Source organism: Melanotaenia boesemani, chromosome 8 (assembly GCF_017639745.1).
Source record: "Melanotaenia boesemani isolate fMelBoe1 chromosome 8, fMelBoe1.pri, whole genome shotgun sequence".
NCBI lineage: Eukaryota > Metazoa > Chordata > Actinopteri > Atheriniformes > Melanotaeniidae > Melanotaenia > Melanotaenia boesemani.
This window is the reverse complement of record NC_055689.1, coordinates 16,867,881-16,890,808: the sequence shown is the minus strand read 5'-3', so window position 1 is coordinate 16,890,808 and position 22,928 is coordinate 16,867,881. Positions and strand designations below refer to the sequence as shown.

Genomic DNA, 22,928 nt, shown 5'->3' with positions numbered 1-22,928 from the left:
TTTGGGGCGTTAAGTCCCTTGAGTGGCCCACCATGGAATATGTACCAGTCTGTATTTCACTATACAGGCCACCAATCACTGTTCTCGGAGACTTTGTGTGCGTATGTACACACAAATTCCATGTGTCATTTATAAAACAAAATAATACTGACATAAAGACAGAGGCACGGATACCAGTGCTGACGTAGATGCACAGTAATGACCTATGAATTCACCATTTCTCTCCATTGTCCAGGTTTACCACTTTTAATAAGACACAGTAAAAAAGATACAAAAACATTGTGTAAATGCCTGGGAAGGTAAATGTCCATGTTGAGACAGTGATGGAGAGGTTTTACACACAGAGTTTTAGCATTATTTTGATGTCTTCCCACAAGAAGTGTCATGATCCATAGCCACCAAAAGGGGTGTCAGCCTTTTATTAATGTGCAAAAGTCTGATTGATGGCAAAGAAACAATAATACAAGTAACAAGTAAACAAGTAAAACAAAACAAAATACAACAACACCAACAACAAAAAAAAAAAGCAGAATCACGGAGTAGCAGTTGTCACTGAGTGGATGCATGACGTTTGTCAGGAAAATATAGATTACCAGGAGGTTTTATTGATGAGCTGCCTCAATAGTATATGTTTTGATTGTTGTTGTTCACTGAACTCACTGGGATCATCGTATTATAAAATGCTCTGCATTTGTCATTACAGCTTTCCAGTATGTTGAATATACATCTACTTATACACAGCACATGTGCACACACCAAAGTTATGACAGCTGAGAGCTTCTTGGTGAGACATTAGAATTTGAGGTATTAAAAGATTCAGTGTTTGTTTTTGTTAGCAGAGTTGCACTAGGACTGAGCTCTGAAAGATCAAAAATAATTGGTTTTATGCTCATTTATTTACCTTATACAACTGAGGATGCTGAAATCTTTGTCATTAAAGCAACACTACATAACTTTCTGACTTGAAAACTCTATGCTTCTGACTTGTTTTGATGGCACGCTGACATTCATTATCTACATTCCTGGGGCCGTCATTGCCCTGCTGAGGGGCTGCGCTATATAACTTTTTTTTTTTCCCCCAGCCCGGGGCCTCACACTATATAATAGCAACAGAATAGGGATGTAGGTAACACATGAAGAGAACAAGTAGATGCCTTCATTAAGCCAACAACTCTGACCAGCTCAGATAAACTGGTGAAAAAAATCTCAGGCCAAGCTGGACTGGGAGCAGACACTGAAAAAGCTGAGTGAGACATAGAAATTCTCCCAATTCTGACTTTTTAAAAAAAAAAAATAAAAAAAAAGGCCAGGAATTTTTCCCCGTAATGACTGGAGTAAATAGGGACAACACAGGGAATAGGAGTAACTACTGTAATGGTGTTAAATAGCACCTTAGGACTACCTCGGCTTTTTGAAATCAGATTCGAGAAGTAAGGAGCCTTCGCATCTCTAACAGTGTTGTTAAAAGAAGCTAAAAGGTCCTTCAAGTAAAGCATTTTAGGCAGTGAATCCTGTTGTTTGCCCAGGGGAATGACTCTGAAACAGAAGCAAGTCTGGTTTTATCAGGACAGATTTTACCTCAAGTAGAAATAATCATTAAAAAGATCTGTTGTGAAATCAACGTCTTCATAGGAGGATAAGACCAAATGAAAACCATCAAAAAACAGCAGCAGCAGAGGATTTTAGGATGCGAAAGATGATCTCTCTGCAAGCAGGAGAGAGTGACACGAGAAAGTACAAGTTAAAAAAAAGAAAACAGTATTTTTAATACCTGCGACATATTTTTTCTACAGACTGAAATTCATACCAGGAGAAAACATCTTTGTTCTGGTGGGTAAAATCCCTGTTCACTGTCAGAAACAAACCTTGCTGTGTGTGTATGTGTGTGTGTCTGTGTGTGTGTGTGTGTGTGTGTGTGTGTGTGTGTGTGTGTGTGTGTGTGTGCGTGTGTGTGTGTGTGTGTGTGCGTGTGTGTGTGTGTACATCTGAATCTGGAAGTGGAAAATTAAAATGACTGTTACAATACTCTGATTAAAAGAGTGCAGACTCTTCCTGTCACAGTAGTGACAGCAAATCATCAAGAATTGGAGTTTTTTTGACCATGAATGGTGATTTTACCCAGCCAAAATGTTTTACTGAAAATTTCACCTCGTGCAAGATGAGAAGTATATATTTGTAGATATGAAGTCAATATAATGAAAAAATAAATGTTCCTGCCATGTAATTGGCTGAAGACTGCTCCCATGATGTTTACCTTCAAAAAGGTAAACATCATGTAAAAAAGGCACCAAGTAGATAAAGTAAGTGCAGTCTCACAGCTGCAGTGCAGCTAGAGCCACAGCTGAAAAGCGTGTCTCTCGGCTGTCATGGATCCCCTGATTTGTCAACATGGGGCCTGAAATGAAAATCATCACATTTCAGACACGCCACACCACGCTCTCTGAGTGAAGATGACATTAGGCTGAATCTGAGGATGCATTTTAAAGCCAGGTGTGAAATGCTTAATGCTGTCCCCTTGTGATTGGAAAACACTGGATTTGTTAAAATCAAGTATGAAGAGGAGCACAGGAAACTGTAGTCTTTTTTGTTATAGTGTGAAGTTCTAAAGGTCACAGCATAATGGTTTTAAAACATGTGTCCTATCACTTTTAAGCTGATGATATTCAGTTGTATTGATCTCTTAATGACTTAGATTTTCACTTTTTATCTGTGCTCCTGGAATGTATGCCTTGCATCAAAAACGGGTTCCCTTCAAATTAGATAAATTCAAGCCAAACAGAAACTCATGATAAAAAGATCCCCCTGACCAACAACCATCTTGGTGTGCTGTTAAAACCCGCCTCAGAAACCCTGGAGTTGTGTTTGATCATGTGATGTCTTAGAAGGGTTGTTCCCAACAGCTGACAACAGCTGTTTTTATCATTTGAGAGCTATCTCTAAGGTTAGGAGAATGTTGTCAAAATCGGATCTTGAAATGATCATTCATGCTTTTATTTCATCTTGTATTGATTATTGTTATTCTGTTTTCACTTGTTTCAATAAGTCTTAACAGACTTCAGTTAGTGTAGAACTCTGCCGCCAGACTATTGACAGGTGCGACCAGAACAGCCCACATCACCCCTATTTTTATCAAGACTTCATTGGCTTCTAGTCAAACTTTGTATTGACTTTAAAATCTTAGTTTTGACTTTCTGGATGTTACATGGTCAGGCTGCCCAGCATATTGCAGACTTGCTGTGTCCCTACTCCTCAGGGTGCACCCTTCGGTCTTCAGGCCAGAGCTTCCTGAAATACCAGTTTTAAAACTTTGGGAGATCTGGCCTTTTATGCTGTAGCCCCCAGACTCTAGTATGACTTGCACCCGTCCCGTGTGGTTGACTCTGTGGACTCTTTTTAAAAGCAGTTGAAGACTGCACCTTTTATGGATCTATTGCGTTATGAATCCAGTCATGTACTTTTTTCCACATGACCAATCCGTTATTTAGTTTATGGAAAAAGTCAACAACTATACAAACTGATATAAGTGTGCAAGTTTAGCAGAGTAAAATCTTAAATTGCAAAACTTCCAAACAGCTTCAGAATAAGTGCATATGCTAAAAGAGACCAGGAGAACATTGTATAATATTTTATGTTCTTCTTCATCCTTACCTGGGAAACAGAAAGCCTCATGTTCTTCAAAGGAGAGAGCAACAAGACGACAGAGGTCACACATCAACAATTATTTGTTTTCCCTTAAACCATCTGAAAAGCAACAAGCTAGCAACAGATATAAGAAGATAAAAGCTGTTGCTTTAACACCTGGTTTACAGCAAATAAAGATTGGTCTAAAACATCCTGTGTTATTAGTAAAGTCCTTGGCAGCTCGATTGCAGTAGGAGAAAGTAACAGCTGAATGCACTCATTGAAGCGTTGAACTGAAGCTAGGACAAAGCACACAGTATGCTCAGGGGTGATCTAATCACATTTTTGTCTCTAATTTAGACAGCATGTTTGTGTGTGTGTATGTGTACATGCACCATGAGCTGCATAAATCTTTAGCATGCTTACATTTATGTGTCTGCCGCTGTGAGTGGTAAAAACTGTGTCAGGGGTCACCTATGCTAATGAAAGATTGCCATAAGGCAGATCCAGTGGCCTTGTGAAAGACCAGACTCAGGAGCTACTTTACAGCCTCCACCGCCTGCATCTGCCTCCCATCTACTCCTTAGCTGGCAGAGGAGCTGCAAGGTCAAGGCAGCAATATAAACTAAGACAGAGAGGGGAGAATAGCCAAGAAGATACTGACACCCTACCCGCATCAATAACATGCTCTTAATATACTGTAAATCAAACATCTACCAATTGACTGATCATAATTATACACAGCAAGCAAAGCAGTGATAAAGGGTGTTCTAATGCTTATGATAAAAAAAAGTCAGTTACACATTTAATCATATTACTTCTGTGTATCTTTAAGGTACACTTAGTTTAAATTGTAAGCATATTGAAATGCTATAACACAGTTTTGGGTCAAATTTAATTCTGTGACACAAAGCAAATTATTATATTAGTCTTTGTTGTGGCTACAAGGCTGTGTTCAGTCTGAAGACATTGCTTTGTAAACTTGATATCTAGTGGTGTGACAACATGATAAGCTCCAGTATACAGTAGCACATTTTTTTGTGGATTACAGTTATGCGACTAAGATTTAGCCAAGATTTTTATTCAGGCTTGCATGACACACATACACAGGCAAGTGAAACATACTGTACAGAATGTGGACCTAGTTTGCAGCATTAAGTCACTGGATTTGTTGCTTCATAGACTTTTTAACATTTTGCCCATTTCCTGCCCCTTGGTATAAGTTTTTGTGTATAAATGTGTGCCTCTCCTTATGTTGTGTGAGTTTGTGCTGTTTGTGTGAGTATTCTGGCTGAAATCTCATCATCTGAGTAAAGAGAGTTGCATGAAATCAGTTTGCATCTTCCTATCTTCATAGGTATAAGGATTTAAACAGTGAGTATTGGCAGTATGCTGGCAAACCAAAAGAAACACAGAAAATGATAGACGGATAGATGGAGAGTAGGGGTACAAAACTAACCTTATTGCAGTTTTCCATCCCCCAAATTTTTTCCAAAGATATTATGACCAATACATTTGTTATTCCCCTCACTCACCTTCCAACCTTATTTCTCTTTTCCTCTCGTCCTTCCCCTTCCATTCCTCCTCCCTCTTGGCCAGAACCACCTCTTCCTCAGTGTTGTGGCCAGGCTTTTTAGAAGCAGCTGTTGTTCGTCTTTGGCTGGTGGGAAATGGATGTTTCTACACACACACACAAGCTACCCATCTGGAGAGGCATTAGTGGCAAAGGACATTGTGAACCAATTCTCACACACTTAGCCAACACAGAGGTCAACAAGGTCCTGAAACTGCATGCGTTTATATCAGAATGGATGTTGGATTGTCAGATGTGCAAAGTCACATTATGGCCATTTTGTTTTTTTCTCAGTGACCCAGGTTACTGGACGTTTTAATGACAAATAAAAACCCCATTCTCTATTCTAGCGTAGATCCCTAACACATTTCCATATATGATGACACACGTCCCACATAAGAAGCGCTGACTTCCTGTTATTTTTCTTGTCACTGTTTGTTTTCTGTTATAAAACTCTTTAAATAACATTTGTCTTTTACTGATAGAGAACATATGTCACCAGCCATTGTTACAAGGGGAGAAGCATTTCAATGTGCCTTTAGCCTTGAATGCGCCTAAAGTGATTGATTCCATCTGTCCTGATATGAGTGACGAAGGATATTCATCCTCCACACACTTAATGCCTTAAAAGCCCAACTGTTTGCTTTTTCTAACCATCTATGTCATTCTGCACTCACTCCCACCCTCTGTTTTTCTGTCTTTTTTGACCCCACCACCATATTTAGAGGATTTACATATGAGCCAGTTTATGAAACACAGCTTATCTGCCAAGATTGTCTCATTATCACAACAACATCAAATTTCCTGGATTTCTTTGTGTACTGTGTACAGAAAAATAATACATAATATTTAGACACACATTTACACACACACACACACATATATATATATATATATATATATATATTAGGGCTGTCAAATTATTAAAATTCTTAATCAGATTAATCACCAGTCGTGAGTTTTAAATATACCTGAAATTTGCCCATTTTTACTGTATTGTATCAACAGAAAGAGTCAATGCTACACATATTTACTTTACTTGCCGACCTTCCCTTCCCAGATGTTCAATAGTCAGTAAATGCAGCATGTAATGTACTTCTATATGTTGTTCTAAATCATCTCTTCCATGTTCTAGATCAGAATTCAGAATTCAAATATCATCATCTCACCATGGTGATAATTTCTGTCATAAAACCACCAGATGTGATGACTGAAGTTAAACAGCCAACACTGATATAGAAACTCTAAAAAACTGTTGACCTAATAAAAGGTCTCATTTGTGCCCCCCTGTTCCTGATCAGTGCTCCTGCTCGGCCTCTCATCAGAAGTTTTCTAGACCTGCTCCTTAATACCTGAAATATAAATCCTTTCTACAGCTACATCTTTTCATCTACTTAGTTAGACACGGTCCTGCCAAAAACAACACTTTGGGGGTAAATATGTGACAGTGTGAACCATGAACCGCTAGTTTCCTCCTTTTCAGCTGAATGACAAAGGCAATAAAGAGAAAAGTCGATCAGCTGATCACCAACAACCGTTGCTGCTCAGACAGAGACAACTAGAGAGCCGCTAGAACACACGTTGGTGCAAAACACAGCTGAGCTGTCGCAAGTTTAAAGAAAAGTGCGGATGTGGAACCCTCTAACCGGGAAAAGAGTGTGTGTTAAACACCCTCATTCTCCACGAGGCAACATCCATGGGCTGCTCCATGAATGCTGTTTATTCTTAAATCCATAGAGGCAGCCGGCTGATCTCTTCCATCGTGCTTCTCCTCATCCCACTGTCATAACAGAGAAAAAACATGTGTGTATATATATATATATATATATATATATATAGCAGCATATATATAGCAGCTTTACAACCTAGGTGCACCAAGCTCAGGTGCTCAAATGAAAACCCACTGAGGAGGTTGGACACAGATAAGCTGTGTTTCATACACTGGCTTTTTTTTTTTTTTTTTTTTTTTGCATAAAACTTGAGACTCTACAGCGGAAAGTACAGGAAGATCACCACAAGGAGCAAATCATTTATGTACCTCAAAAATTGAAAGGCCTGATTAGACTTTGCTCATCTCATTAAACCGGAACAGTTGTGGAACAGCTGTCTTTACACAGAAGAAACTAAGATCGGCCTGTGCCATAATGACAGGAATGGCCCTCAGTCCAAAAGGCAGTGTGGCAGGTAATGTGAGACGAAGATAAAGGCTGTACATCTTCCATTGACAATGTTTCAGTGGTATTTACTGAAGGCAGAAGCAGCCAAATACAGGCTGAATATGACAGAGCTGTCTGCTAAGACTCAGCTAGTTAACTTGACAGTACACTTGAACAATGACCGAAAACGTTCCGTGAAAGCAAGCCAGATGGAAAGAAAGATGGGGAAGTCAGCTACTGTTTCCAATCAGATCAAGCTGCATTTCACTTTCTTTACATAAAAAGGTCCTTCAAAGTATCACAAGGAATAATACCCACACTGCTGGTAATCATTTACTCCAAATCATGTTTAAGTAACCCCCTTATGCCATGCTCAACTGTTTGGTAGAGCTTAATCTGTTAACATGGCATGGGTAACATGTACATCTTATTAATAATTTACAGGTTTAAATTAAAATCCAGAAAACTTCCTTTTTTAGGAACAGGCTTGCTTATTTCAGGAATTTCAACTCTGCATAAAGATGTTTCAAACACTTATATTTGTACTTATTGAATAGATGTTTATCTGCTTTTCAGCACTTCAGACTGATGCGTTTTATTGCTAAAATGTTACTTTTCTAAATCTAAAATCATGTAATAATTGCTTCAGACATCTCAAACAATTTAACAATTTTAACTTGGACAACAAAATGTGCCCTATGATCAGTTTGATTTGATAAATATATATATTTACTACCAAATATTAAATTTAATTACTGAATGTAATTAGGGTCCGAGCCATACGAAGTATGGCAAGGCCCTATTGTTATTATTGTATCCTGATTTTTCCAAAGCAAAATTGTTCATTCCTTAATTACTGATTTAAATTAAAAGAAAAAATTATTTATTTGGTTTGTACTGTTGACTATGTCATAATTGGTTGTTTTGGCAAAGATGTGCTGTAGTAATTGGCCTATTGGTTAGCCTGCAGCAGAGTTGTATTACTGATTACCCATTAAAACTGTGTGTTTTGGCAACTCCCTGATGAGATGCAGCCCATTTCCATTGAAACAATAACAGCAATCTAAGCTGAGATAAATGATGTCTTTGTCTATTGTATTCTAGAACAACAAAAACCTTTGCCACAAGAAACACATCTCTCTTCAGAGCGCTGCCGAGCCCTGTTCACACATGCATGTTTCAGAACCCAAGAGCAAGGTTAGGGATGGGCTTAAATTTCAGTCTTAAATAAATAATGTTTGATTATAAATACTTGTGGGAAAAATATATAAAATTAAAGCTCAAGAAAGCAATAAACATCTTTTTATCAGATTGTTTAGTCAGATATTTATTTATTCTGTGCAATAAATATTTGGATTTTTGTGGCTTTGGGATCTGATAAGCTGATTGCACCCTTCTGCTGAGTTGTTTAACAACCAAGTCAAAGCAAAGTGAAGTTTGGAACTTTACACAATGAGACACCCGAACTCTTGACAAATCAGCTTGTACATAGTTGTGTGGGAATCACCTGAAAATTGTGCACTGGTACTGTTAGCATTCCACCAAACTTTTATTTGCCTTATTGCACTGCTTTGTTCATTTCTTTCGAAATTTATTTATTTATTTTTTTTTACCTCTGTCTCCTTTTGTTTGCTTTTGTTTTGTGTGTAAAAGTGTTCCTGTCCATCATGTCAGCACGTAGTGGCAAGAACTGCAAGATGGCCAGTGTTTGCGGCTTGCCCTCTGCTGCTGCAAACGTTTGTGTTTTTGCTCATTTTAATGCTTTTCAGTCAACGTGTTAACTCTCTCCTGGTGTTTAGTAGCCAAACATTGTTGGATCTACAGCAATCTGCCAATGTTCTGGTTTATAATCCAGAAGATGGACACAGAACATTGCCTCCATTACTATCAGGTCTCCCTGCTTACCTTTTCGGTGTACCTGTGCTGTACCTTAGGAAATGGGAGGCTGGTGAAACTGAAGGCCTGTCTGGTTTTTTGATTTACTGCCTACCTAGGTGCCTGGAGCTGTTTTCTTCCATGCTTGTCTGGTACCAATTGTCGACTCTGAGCTGTTCTGTAACAATGAGAGGTTTTAGGATAATGTGTAAATGACTTGAACTTCACGTGTCTGTGAGAGGGTTTTTCTGAATAATGTCTCCAACGGCCCCTCATACTCTTCAGCGTGTTGCACGGACACCTCGGATTGTGGATGCCAGATCATTGTTGAACAAGACTTTTATCCTAAAGGATTACTTTATGTTGACAGGATTGGATTTCTTCTTTGTAACCTGCATTTCTACTGGGTCCATGTATGTCACGTTCCGGCTGCTCCACGGTTATGTTCAGACCTCTGTAGTGGGTCGATTCACACTGTGTGTGTCAGATGCGGAGTGCCCGCGAGTGCAGTCCACCTAGCTGAATCTGCGAGATCACAAAATCAGAGGAGAACTGGATAATCTTGATAAGCACATCACCCCAGTTTTATCTTCTCTTCAATGGCTTTCTGTGCACTTCAGGATCCATTTTTAATCGCTTTTATTTGCTATCAAGTGTTTGAATGGTGTTGTCTCGTTGTACCTTTCTGAGCTCCTCCGCCCCTATACACCTTCTCAGGCTCAGGTCGGCTGACCAACTCCTCCTGAGTGTGCCCAGGACTAGCTGGAAGCTCAGAGGGGACCGGGCCTTTGCGGTGGCAGCACATAAACTGTGGAATGAACTGCCTTTATACATTAGACAGGTCTTCTCTATACCTGTTTTTAAATCTATTCTTAAAACCCATCTTTTCATCTTGGCCTTTAGCACAAATTGATATGTCGACATTTTGATCTAATTTTAGTTTGATCTGATTTTATTTTGATCTGATTTTAGTTTATTGTAATTATTTTATTAAATGTTTTAAACTGTTTAATGTCTTTCATATGCTTTGTAGTTTAATAGTTTTAAAGTTATATGAACATTGCAGCACTTTGTTCCAACTTTGTTGTTTTTAAAGTGTGTTATAAATAAAGCTGCAGTTGCAGTTTTTAGATAGTAAAGTCTCAGGTTAACTGGAATTCTGCTTGTACTTGAGGGTGTGTATTTGATCCTGCTGTGCAGTGTGTTTATTTCCTTCAGATTCACTGAAGTACTTAGCTGTGCTGGGTTGGGCCAAGCTGGAATCCACGCAGAGGGGTGGAAAGAAGGATGGGCAATGAGCAGGAGGAATCCATTAACGCATTGTCATCATCCAGAGGAAAAAAGGGGGAAAAAAGACAGAAGCAGTGGCAACACTGAAATATGAGGATTAAAGTATAAGAGTAGAAATTCTATTGATGTCAGAAGGAAAGTTGTGTGTTTGTGTATGACTTTGTATGCTTGTTAAGATAAAGGGACACCCAGACAACCCGCCATTGTGATGTGTGCATGGAGATGGAGGTGGCTGTCACTGAAATATAGAAAAATGCCCTATGCAAGGGAACTGGTTTGATATGTGTTAATGTTAGCAATACAGTGGCAATATGAGTGCACCCATGAGCACTTTAAAGCACACTTGAAATAAGTTATTGAGTCCTTTTAACTCAAACAGCCACAGCTGTGCTTATACTGATACATATTACTTTATTTTGAACATTTAATACATCATTTTTATGTTAAATTGTTTTTGAAAACCCTTGGAATTAAGTAATTTCAATGATGATTGGATGATATGGAGAATGAAGAAGCTCCATTTGTACAAGCCCAAAGCACTTGTTCAGGAATTAAAGCAGATTACCATGATTACAGTGGAAAGCATAATTATTTATCTGTTTTTCTCTTGTTTTGTTTCTTTTTTTCTTTTCCAGCACATAAAGAAGTCTCTATTGAACAGGAATCCCATGGTAAACAGCCCAGAAGGGACAGCACACAAGAAAACCTTGATAGGCCCCCCTCAGTGAAGGCGATAGGAAGTTCACCACCGGTCACCTGGCTACAACCCTGGAGCATTGCACTGCTTTTCGCTGGACATTTCTTACAGTGGATCCTGTTCTAATAACACAGACTATGAATCAACCATCATCTCTGCTATTTTTGGAACCTACATGCACACAGATACTGAAACATATGACAAATATATTTCTTACTTTTGTCCTTAGCCTACATGGATGGATGGAAATGAAGAAAACAGAAAAGGAGAGCAGGACATTGTTGACAGTGTTAAAGGAGTCCATATGGGTGGGCTTCCACAGGAACTTGGTGTCCTGCAGCATCAATGTGGGTGTTTGCACAAGCTGACTTCATGCATGCTCATCAGCAAAGATAAAACTTGTTTTTATACACTGTTTGGGGCTAGACGTGTGTGTGTGTACAGGAGCTCTAAAGCTTCTTGTTTCACTTGCACAAAACACCTTTGTGATTCAGAATGTGGCTGCATCATTCTTAAGAACATTTATAAATGTAAACATAAACATGTTACACACAACTTAACAGCTATTCTTCTTTTGTACTGCTGGTTTTTATGTATCCTCCAAGCTACAAACCTCATCACAGCACTGCACCTTTTGCCAACCAGGCAGAAGAATTATGCTTGTTTAAAAACTCATTTCATTTTGGGGATTAAAGAATGCATGATAGACTGATAGATCAGTCCCATGTGCCTGGCCCAAAACAGCAGATTTGATATGCTCTAATGACTGTGTACCTTCATAGGGATTAGAATGTAATGAGTTCAAAGGTACAGCACAGGCTCACTTGCACGGCTGAACATATTGTGCAGATAAACTAGGTGTGTATACTGTAGTAAGCAACTGTATATAGATGAAAAGATTTGATGAAGAAAGTGAGGTACTAATCTGAAAAAAAATGTTATTGAGCTGAATGGGTTCTTTGTTTTTTTCTTTTTTTCTTTCAATAACTATGAAGGGACTATGCTTGTCAACTCCACATTAACAGCAAAAAATGATACAGTTTTAAAGTCTGTCTAAACTAAAACAAGAATATGCAACACTCAAGCCAAGACATAAATGGACAGTTTGGACATTTGAAGAAAGTCTGTACATTGTTGTTACTAATGTTAATTGTGCATCCTGTTTTGTGTGTTTGCTTGTTGAATTGCAAATTATTGCACGTATAACCTGCATAATTACCAAAACTGTTAAAAAAAAAAAAAAAAAAAGATATCTCTTCAGAGCCATCGGTTACGCCTACAATTTTTTAAACCATAATTTTCCAGTGGTGGTTTAACACCTCTGCTGAATGGACGATTTGGAATTTCAAAACAAGAGTGAATAAGGCCGCCTCAAATCAAACTTAATTCCTAAAACAAAAAACAAAACAATAAAAAAAAAAGATTTTATTAAGTTTGGCTGGTCTAGTGCAATAGTAGCCATTGTTTGGGTTGTCCATCTTTTATTATATTCTGAGTTGGACAAAACTGATATTAGCCCTAATGCCAGCAGACAATTCCTAGGAATTCCAACTAAAAACAAATTTAGTCAGCATGGGTATATGGTCACAGCGCTGAAAGGGAAAGCAAAAATTAGCAAAAAGTCTTCTGCCATTGATTCCTATATATACAATGTTTTTTTCTTTTTTTTTCTTTTTTTTTGCTTGTTATTTTTGCAGATGTTTTGATGACTTGTGCCAGCATAGTAAGAGTACCTGTCTGAATGAAGAGGATGCATGTACAGTCGGTTATACACAGGAATTACATCAAAGCTGTCCTTGCCTTATCCAGTCACACAGATGCAATGTCTAAGCTAAATACATATCCATATACATACAGCTGCACACTAAAGCCTTGCAATTAAATAAGGGTGAAAAATACCTTGAATATGTGAAGTCTTGGCAGTTGAATGACACATAATTGTTTCCTCTCTGCAGGTCTGCAAACTCCGGACCAGTGTTCACTGCACCGAGTTATCATTTACAGTCATTTACTCTGGCATGTATGCAAAAGTCCATATTTTACATTAGTTGCCACTTGTTTTGTGCCTCATCTTGTCTACTGTATTTGTGTCAGTATGATACAGTGTAGCCGGGCACTATTAAAAGTGCTCTGCTCTTTTGCTCGTCTGAACAGTCCCTCCTTGAAGAATATGACTAAGACAACATGGATTTGCTTGGAAACATTGTTTACTAAAAGCTGGACACACCCATGGTATATCCACAGGTGCTTTAGGTTATAAGTCCCAGTTAGTCATGCGCCTGCTTTATGTGCTTGTACAGACTACGCTTGACTTACATCTCCCTCACTCTCATATTGTGCTTGTTAGGGCATGATGACATCTGTTTGTTCTGTTGGCACGTAATGTAATTTCCAAAATCGCACCAGTCATCTTCCATCTCATCTGCCTAATAAGTGCAAACACCTATCTTGCTGTCATACAGTGTGACAGTGTCAGACAATGCCAGCAGATGGTTACCTTTTAAGATAAAGACTGTGATCATACTCGCTGCTATTCAGCAGTGAGGAGGACTGAGTTATGAGAGCAAAGGCAGGGCAAGCTGTCTCAGTCTGACCTTCTCTGTTTGCATCAAGGAAGCATTTTGCTAAACATATCATTCTGTTTGCACCAGGAATGGCAAGGGTGAGTGTGAGAGCGCAGCGGACATGAATAGTTTTGGCACTGAGAAAGTTAGTCATGACAGGGATGTCGACTAAGACAGTTGCGGATGACCTGTTGGCTGCTCCTGGAGGGGACTTTTGCCTATTCATGGTGGTTGTTAGTACCTGCATTTGTTAAAACACCATTAGCCAACCTTAGAAAGTAAGCATACGTAGTACAAAACAATCTTTAGTTAAACTTGCTCTTTTGAGTTCATAAGTATATTCACATTGATAAGGATAGCTACAAACTGCATTTCTCCTTGGGATGATCAATCTGTTTTTCAGCTGACACTTTACAAAAAATATATATATATATTTCATTTCTGCTAATGGTAATGCAAATGTTTTTTTTGCAGCAGATTTTAATTGGGCACTTACTTTCTATACTGTAGATTAGTGAGCATTGAGATATTTGGTATTTACACATTTAACTGTCATATACTTTAATGCTAGGTGTAGGCCTATACCAAGTGGTAAGAGACTTGGCCAATTCAGCAGCTAACACAGCTCTCACAATTAAACATTGCAATAATAATTTCTGCACAACTTGCCATGTTCAATTTGACACAATAGTATCCTGTTAAATTCACAATTTAGATGTTAAAGTGCATGTGGCTGTCATACCATGAGCAAAGAGAAGATATAAATGCAGGTTCACATGCAAGAATAAACTTTTTTCAGAAGCATTTTAGAGTCAGGGAATCCAAAAACAGAAACTTAAACAAGGAGCTAGGTGAGGGAGAAGCAGAGCTAAATTTGGCTTAAAGATTCAGCAAATACGATGGTGGACTTTGAACAACTTAATTATACTCCCCAGTAGGAAGAGGAACATAATACAGATGTAACAACCAGTAGCAGAAATTAGTAGTTAAATGAGAACAGGAAAAAGCTAATTATTTAATAAAAGTAAAATGACAATATCAGAATCCAAAAGACCAGGTTGAATTTAACCCCGGAAATCAGTAACATAACAAAAGACACAAACTATTACAGGTGCACAGTGTCCCACTTATAAGCAGACTAACAGAATTAGCCAGTGTGAAAAACAAGATCAAATCGTGTGAGGTCATGGTTTAAATTAGGCGTCAAATCCTTTCCTGTTCTCATGGTATCTCTGACATAAACACAGGGTTGTTTTTGGTCTTGGTTCCCTAATACATGGGCTAAGTTAGTTAATCTTTTGGGATCAGACCACACTGGTCATATCAGTGAACCCTGGAATCCCAGGGTTCACTGATAGTGATAGTTCTTTCTTAGACCAGTTTTGTTAACACCTATCCACTGTATACCAGGAACACTCCACAAGACTTAGTGTTTTGAAGATGCTGTGATCCAGACAGCCCTCACAGTTCAAACCTTCTGAAAATTGATCAGGTTCTTGTATTGCCTTTTTTCCAAGAAATATGTCAGTACATTTTACCACTTAAAAAATTCTATACCAGTGGAATAGCTGACTGATTATTGCATATAATATTTGTCTTCTACTTTTCATCATTTAATAAAAAAATAACATGACATATTTTAATATTCTATGTATATTGAACACCAGACAGGAAATATCTCTAATTTCAGAAGTTTTGTCACTTCATGACTAGGTAAGGCAGCTAAAAAAGAGGAATGACATGGCAAGTTGCAGGACTTACAAGCATGAAATTTCAGTCGAGACCACCTCTACACTTCTACAAGTAGAAGCACTCTGCCAAGCCATAACAGCCCACCCATTAACCCCTACATTTTAACCTATTGCATCACCAGATCCAGACTATCAACATAATCTCGGTTAAACAATGTCAGATTCTAACATCTACCATGATGTCCTCTTTTTATTTTATTTTATTTATTTATTTGATTGTTTGCTAATGATTCTGGGCATTACCTATCTGTTGAGTTAGAAGCTGTAATGGAAAAAATAGCCCTATCTCCCAAAAGTAAAGAATCCTTTAAAAAACATTTATTGCCTGAAAATTTTATCAAAAACCACCCAGAACATTTTGGGTTATATTATTAACAGACAGACAGACTAACGGCGCATAAACATAATTAAACAAAAATTGCCAGAAGCAGAAGAATGAATGCAAAAAAAAAAAAACTTTGGCTATGATCCAACAAATGAATAAGGAAGACTCAGATGAGGGAGAAATTGTCACCTCCTCTTACTACAATAGGAGCAGGTTAGGAGAAGACTTTTTTGATAAGATGACAAGCAAGTATTCATCTCAAGTAACTAGAAGACGGCTTGTTGTGGCGTTTTATAATGTTTTGGACATCACTGCACTGAATGCATCGATACCAGAACTACCCAGTGTGCAGCGGTCAACGTGCGATACAATAGATCAATACTAGTACTTTAGAATAACTGTTTGATAATGTTAATCTAGCACACCTGAGCTTTAACTGAGATTAAAGGCTTCCTGTGATAATTTGTAACTCCAAGGGGTCATGACAAAATTTGAATGAGAACAAGTTTAAGTTGCTATTAATATCTGCAACTACATTAGCCTCAAATACATCCTGCACAACAAGACTAAAGCAAAAATATTTAAGATGTAATGTCTAGAACTGGTCTTCAGAGTAATACAAGTCTTTTTTTTTCCTCCATAGTTATTACAAAATCATATTATTGGCAATTTATCAGGCGACAGTGGCCTTCAAAGTCTCACCACCTTCCACTGTTTTAGCCATCAGATGGGGAGCATATAACTAATAACACTTTCCTGGCTATAAGGACACAGTGGCTCACAATGAACACAAAAATCATCACACACCAGTGATCTCATTCCCACACCCTGTCTCACAGTTGTGCACTTTCAATTGCAGGCACACTGCATGCGATCCTTGGAGTCTATTTCATGCTTGTCGCTGTGAAACTGAGTGTCTGCCTGGCTTCAGACGGGTGAGGAAAATGTCCCTTCAAGGATATTATGCCTCTTCTTGGCCTGACATGTAATTGGTCTGCAGAGACCTGCATGACAAAACCAAAAACCTGTTGTTGGTTGATAATCTGATTGAAGATGGTTGATTTTAAATGGACAATTATAGAAAGCGATGCAGAAACTGCATTTTTAAATTTTGACAAATTACTTTTCTTTTTTTTTCCTTGTGGGGGGGTGCATTCTTACACTCACCACATACACATTTCAAGAAACAGTGTGGTCAGTGAGTGTAACTGAGAATTTGGGGGACCTGAGGTCACAGCTGCTCAGCTGTCTGTCTGGACTATTTTAAACAGTAGCACACATCAGCGCTCCTGTTCCACTGCAGTGGCCACGTGCACACCTAAACATCCCAACAGACATAAACGTACATGCAGAAGTTTTTAGGCCTAATTCCTCAGTAATGAGAAGAGATCTAATCAAAGGAAGTTAGATCACACAGTAAACAGAGCTTTATCAATATAGCTCCTTTTCCTCATAGATATTCTCTGAAGTCAGTTGTGCAACAATAAAGTGACAGTGGACTTCCCCCTACACCCCACTCTGAACCTAGATTGTCTTACCTTTTCAGCAAGGGGATCACTATGACAAGCTTGAACTGGATGATGGAAGCAAAGGAAGTGGGAATGCACTGGAAATAGCTTTTCAAAGATAGACAATTAGGTGAAGGGGTTGCTGTGGCTCCTGTTAACCGCAGCTTACCCTCTTGACTTTCAGTTGTCAGCTGTATCCATTTCCCTCTGCTCAGAGCTCCCTCTGCTCTCACAGCAGGCTAATACATGCAGTCACTGCCAACTGTCGGTCTGTCACCCTGCTACGCTGGCCAATTAGCATTATGCTCAGTAAGTTCTTGAGCTGACTGTTTAAGTTCAATTAAACTCATTTTCAACATGATCGAGCATCACGGGAAGTGTCAGCAACACAGATGGAGATCAACAGTGACACAAGAACTTTGCTTTATTCTTCCAAACTGCTGATTGCTTTCACTTGTCAGATGTGTTTCTCATCATGTATTGTTCTTCTGGCAGAGGGCAGAAAAACAGGGTAGCATAGTATTATCTTCTTGGCAGCTGTCATGAGGTTGTTGTCAGTTTTTGTGTGATTGTGAGGCAAAATTGTTTCAGGGCAAAATACAATGATTTGTTTCTGACCAATGAAATACTATAAAGGCCAGCGTGCATGTACAAAGCAATCATGCATGCCAAGAACTGTAAAAGTTTTTTCCTTGTACAATTGATCCTGAACTCTGCAGATTGCTGCCTCTGGCAAATCCTTCTGGATGACCAGCATCAGATATGAACAGTCATTCAGCTGTGGAATAATTTCAGATCCTACAAGAATCCCGACTTATTCCTGTTATGAAAGAAAAATAGAGGCAGACCTCAACTATATCACCACAGGTCAAAGGACTGAGCAGAGGCTGGAACCTGTTTCAAGCACCCGCTGAGGAGATTTACAGCTGAAGAGGTTTTCTTTACTATTTACACAGGGAAAAGTGCATACAAGGTCAGGCAGAAACTGGAGAGAGAAATAACCTTCTTCCAAAGAGCTAGAGCAGTCAAACTTTCCTTTTGTGAAAGTCCAAGTCAAGTCTCAAGTCTTTGAGTGGCAAGTCCAAGTTAAGTCTCAAGTCTTATGGCTCGAATCCAAGTCAAGTCGCAAGTCACTTTTAGTTGTAGTGAGTAATCTGCCATGCAACACTTGCTGTCTGGTCTGCTTAGAAGACTGCATTATAATATCCAAGAAATTTAAAATCTGTACTCACCCTTCATCTACCAGCATTTAGTAACACTAATCTTTCACTTAAACTGACCAATGCTTTGGATAATTTCTTTGCTTTACTAAATTCAGAAAACCTGTAGATGAACATGAAAATATATTCAAATTAGTCAATATGCCTGTAACATAATATCCTAGGGTTTTTAATCTGAACCCACAGAGAAATATAAAATACTAATACTGCAGTTCATAGCATTTTTTTTCCCTGAATGTAGGAAGGAGGGCCATTGTGCTACACTTTAGTGCAGGATCACTAACTGTCCTCCAGGTTTTAGCTGTTTCCCTGTTGCATCCCACCCAATCTACATGACAGCTTGTTGTCAAATTCTGCACAAGGCTCCTAATGACCCATTAATAATTTACCCATTAAGGTGTAACTACACATCCTACTTTTTGCATAACTGCAGTCACTGCTGAATTTGAAAAATGCTTGAAACTGTAAGGGTTGGGTAGGGGGTGGGGTGGGGTGGTGTTCTGGGAGCAGAGAGTGGACAGGTCGGGATCAAGCAGCCAAAAAAGTGCAAAAAATTGCAGTTCACACCATTTTAGGAATAATAGGTCAAGGTCACCTTAATGACAACTGTGAGGCGGATGAATTTTTTTTCTAACACATCTGTTCGGATGCAATTTAATCTTGAAATTAGGCATAATTAGGGGTGTGTCCTTTTGATTAGCCCGCCTACCTTTATTAGCCGGTTAGCTCACGTTAGATCCGAGTTGGCTCAGTTAGCTTTTAGCTCCAGGCAGCTTGGAGTTTGATAGACGTCAATTATCCACCCCCACACGCACAGCCCCCCCTCTCAGTTCCGCCACTTTGCCCATTTTTGTATTTTCTGGGAGAGACAGCAGGCATGACGCTGCCAAAATGGCGATGGTAGGAACCGCCCTACGAGCTTCCCTTTTGCTCTTCAGAAACCTACGGGTCACATCATGGAGGCTCCGTCAATCTTTACAGTCTATGGTCGGGGTACACAGGCAAAAATGATTGACAGACAGCAGCTGAGCTCACTAGCAAGATGCAAAGTGAGATTCACAAAGCACCTACGCCACAGAGCGGTCTTTGAGGGGGAAGACTTTTTCCCCTCCTGAATCCCCTTAGCTACACAAAAACAAGGTGGTCCCAAACCATATCAGTCTGAGCTGTTAGGGCTGTTTCGCTGGCCTGTCAACAGCTCCGGCAGGCTCTGGAAAGCTGTGGTAATTTGCAGCAGGTTGTGGCAGCTGCAGGAAGTGCTGTTGCACGTTGTTGCTACTACGATTTGATTTGCTGTCTGTCGTCAAAAAAGGATCAACAGGTAAAGAATAAAGTCCGGTGTTACTTTTACATCCCTCAAAAGCACAAATCTGTCCCATTGCAGGAATATTCCATCAGAAACTTAGTGAAAGAATAGAAGTCTGAAACTAGCAAATCTACACCATATAAGTTCACATCCCTTCATATGTGTTTTCTATGCCTGCAAGGCGAGGACCTGCCTATTTGGTTCTGGAGGGAGGGGGCTGTGAGGTTTTTAAAATTTGCTTGCAATGTACATCACGAAAAACAAAAGCTGCTTTTACCCTGTAGAGGGCGTTATGAGCCATACACAAGGTAACACAAAGTGCAATTAAGTAATTCTGTGTTGTTTACAGCTCAAAAAACACATTTTTGGGTACACTGCCCCTTTAATCAATTGTATTGCAGCAGGTAAATATGTAAAATCTGCAGTACATGTCATAATGGAAGCCGTGAGGACCCAAGAGCAGACGATAAGCCTTGAAATCACAGAAGTGTTTTACTGACAAAGATTAATATGCTGGCGTCGGGGCAGGCTGGCAGGCAGGCAAACAGTCAGGCAGGCAAAAAACAGTGGAGTCATTAGAGACGGCGGATTGGCAGGAGAACTTCTGAACAGAGTGGAGCAAAAGTTATTTCACACAGGTCATGTACAAAAAACCACCAGAAAACTGCAAAAACCAAAACTTTACCGCACAAATGCAAGCAACGACCCGGCAGAGGTGTGTGAACAGACCAGAGCATGAATGCTGTTTGAGTGATGAGGTGATTATCCACAGCTGTGAGAGAAACCTGCTGCCAGAGATAGATACTCCACCTGAAAAGAAGTCACGCCCACATCCATATGCATCCTCACACACACACACACACATACACACAGACTACTGCCAGGATAAGCAGAGTCATGACAGTACAGTGGCTCAAGAAGTCCATAGTTGGTGATCCTTGCACTAGTGCATCAGAAAAATCTTGATATATGTATTTTTTAAAGGGTTTAAAATAATTGTGTGAGATGAGTACGAATAATATTAGTTTTAAGTTTTTAAAAATTCAATTAAAAAACTCAGTATTTTAATTAGTTTAGAATACTTGGAGGTCCAATAAATAATTCAGCAACAGCTGTACTTTACTAACAGACCCAGTAGAACCGTGTTGATATTGGATCTGATCCCAGTTTAACGTGATTACGGCAAAGTTATAGTTAATGAAAACTGTTCAGCTATTTTTTACAGTCGCAGCTTTACATGATTCAATGGATCTGATCATCATGAAATCACATCAGACATGGGTATCTTGTCTTGGCCAAGTTAATCAGATACCTGTCGTACATTGTGGTTTACAGTGAACTTTTACACATTTATGTGAAATTAGCCCTCCTTTATCTCTTGAAGAGAATGAGATAAATTGGCATGACGGGAAACATTTACCAGATTGGACTATATGTTAAACAAACAGATGCAAATTGCCTACTAACATGAACACTGCATGCATTACAGTCCTGCACATGGACTCAAAGTTATTGACTGGTCTGTGAAAGAAACTAGAGTCCTGGTGGAGCGTGTCATTAGAATGTATTGTGTCTTAATAAGGCGCAGCAGTGGGGCCTGAACATTAGTCAACGTAAAAGTCTGGCTGTTAGGAAAACAAATTAACTGTCTCCACATGACAATGGCCAACCAGAGAAAAATATGGCCCCTTTAGAATAAGCCCCTATTCCAATTAAAACCAGTGGGTCGCCATTGGTGTGAGTGTAATGTGAGGTGCTACTAAAGAGTGTAAGAATAAGTTGTGTGCATGTGTGTGAATGTGTGTTTGCATGGTTGTCACATACGTTTAAGATTGGCCTGTATTTCACACTGAATTCTCAGTCAGGTTTGCTGTGTTTGGCATGCCACTGGCAGCCTCCGTCCTCATGTCCTGGAGATGGATGAGCACCAGTGTGAATGCTCCACAGCTCCCATGGGTGCCATTCCACCTTCACAACTCTCTGTTTCTCTGCATGTCTTTGTAAGATTGAAACTAAATTTCATTTGACAATTGTATGAGTTTGTCAGGTTTTTTTTAATCATGCATTTCTGTTCCAAATTCCCTAAAATCAATGTGTTGCATTTGCATGAATGTATTAATTAAATGCATTTTAATTCACAAAATACTCAGTGTATGTGTGTGTGCCTATTCACATACTGCATGTGTGTGATTCAGGATAAATGAGTGTGTTGGCGGGCAGGAGCACCTTTGATCAGCTTTTATTACAGATTCAGAGATGGCTGTTGCTGTCCGATTCTGTAAGCCTAGAGAGAGAGGAAATCAATGTTGCAGGGCCACCAGGGCTTCAGCTTGTTCTCCTAAGACACCTCCTTCCCCATGCCAAACTAGTTTTGGATTGCAATAACAGCATAAAAAGCATGTAGCTGCTTGAACTGACTGTTATTGGGACATGACAGCCTTTATGCTTAATTTCTTTAACTGTCTTTGATGCTATTGCAGGAAGCAAGATAACAGAAAGCTACATACATACTATACATACAATAGCTTCATGGCTATCTTAGCTGATCTTATTTCCCAAATTCATTAAATGTCTCTCAAGATGCATAATGTTTGAAAATGAAAAATAAAATCAAGGTCTTAGGTGGAGTTACTTAGATTTGTTTTGCATAAAAAATATTTAGGTGCCATTTTTTTGTAAGTACAAATTCACACGACTCTGTTGAAACTTAAGGTTAAACATAAAAAGTTGGACTATTCAAATGATAACTGAGATAATTCTGTAAATCAATAAATTCCTGTAAATGCTGAAATTATTTTGCCTGGATCGCTCAGCTTTTTATTCCTCTACACTCATGAAAAAAGTAACTACGTCACTGCAAAATTTTCTCAAAAACGGATGTTGATTACGTATTTATTGACCAAATTAATTTTATACTTAACTCTTAAACATCCAACACATCCACAAATATCACTTTTCCCTAAATTTCCATTCTGATTGTGGACAGTTGTTTTCTAAACTAATTTAATTTAAATATTTTTTTCTTTTTTTCCATAAAAAACA

At 38.9% G+C, this 22,928-nt stretch overlaps 1 protein-coding gene across 4 annotated transcripts in view; it reads left to right on the top strand.

The window, feature by feature from the left end:
• The window catches only part of gpc5c (glypican 5c), a 117,071-nt gene extending 104,483 nt beyond the window's left edge, over positions 1 to 12,588 (top strand). For all 4 annotated transcript variants that reach the window (XM_041993746.1, XM_041993745.1, XM_041993749.1 and 1 more), the window contains one exon: positions 11,151 to 12,588. In XM_041993746.1, the coding sequence (XP_041849680.1) occupies positions 11,151 to 11,338 (188 nt within the window). In that variant the 3' untranslated portion in view covers positions 11,339 to 12,588. The remainder of the gene's footprint in view (positions 1 to 11,150) is intronic.
• Positions 12,589 to 22,928: the final 10,340 nt, after the last annotated feature.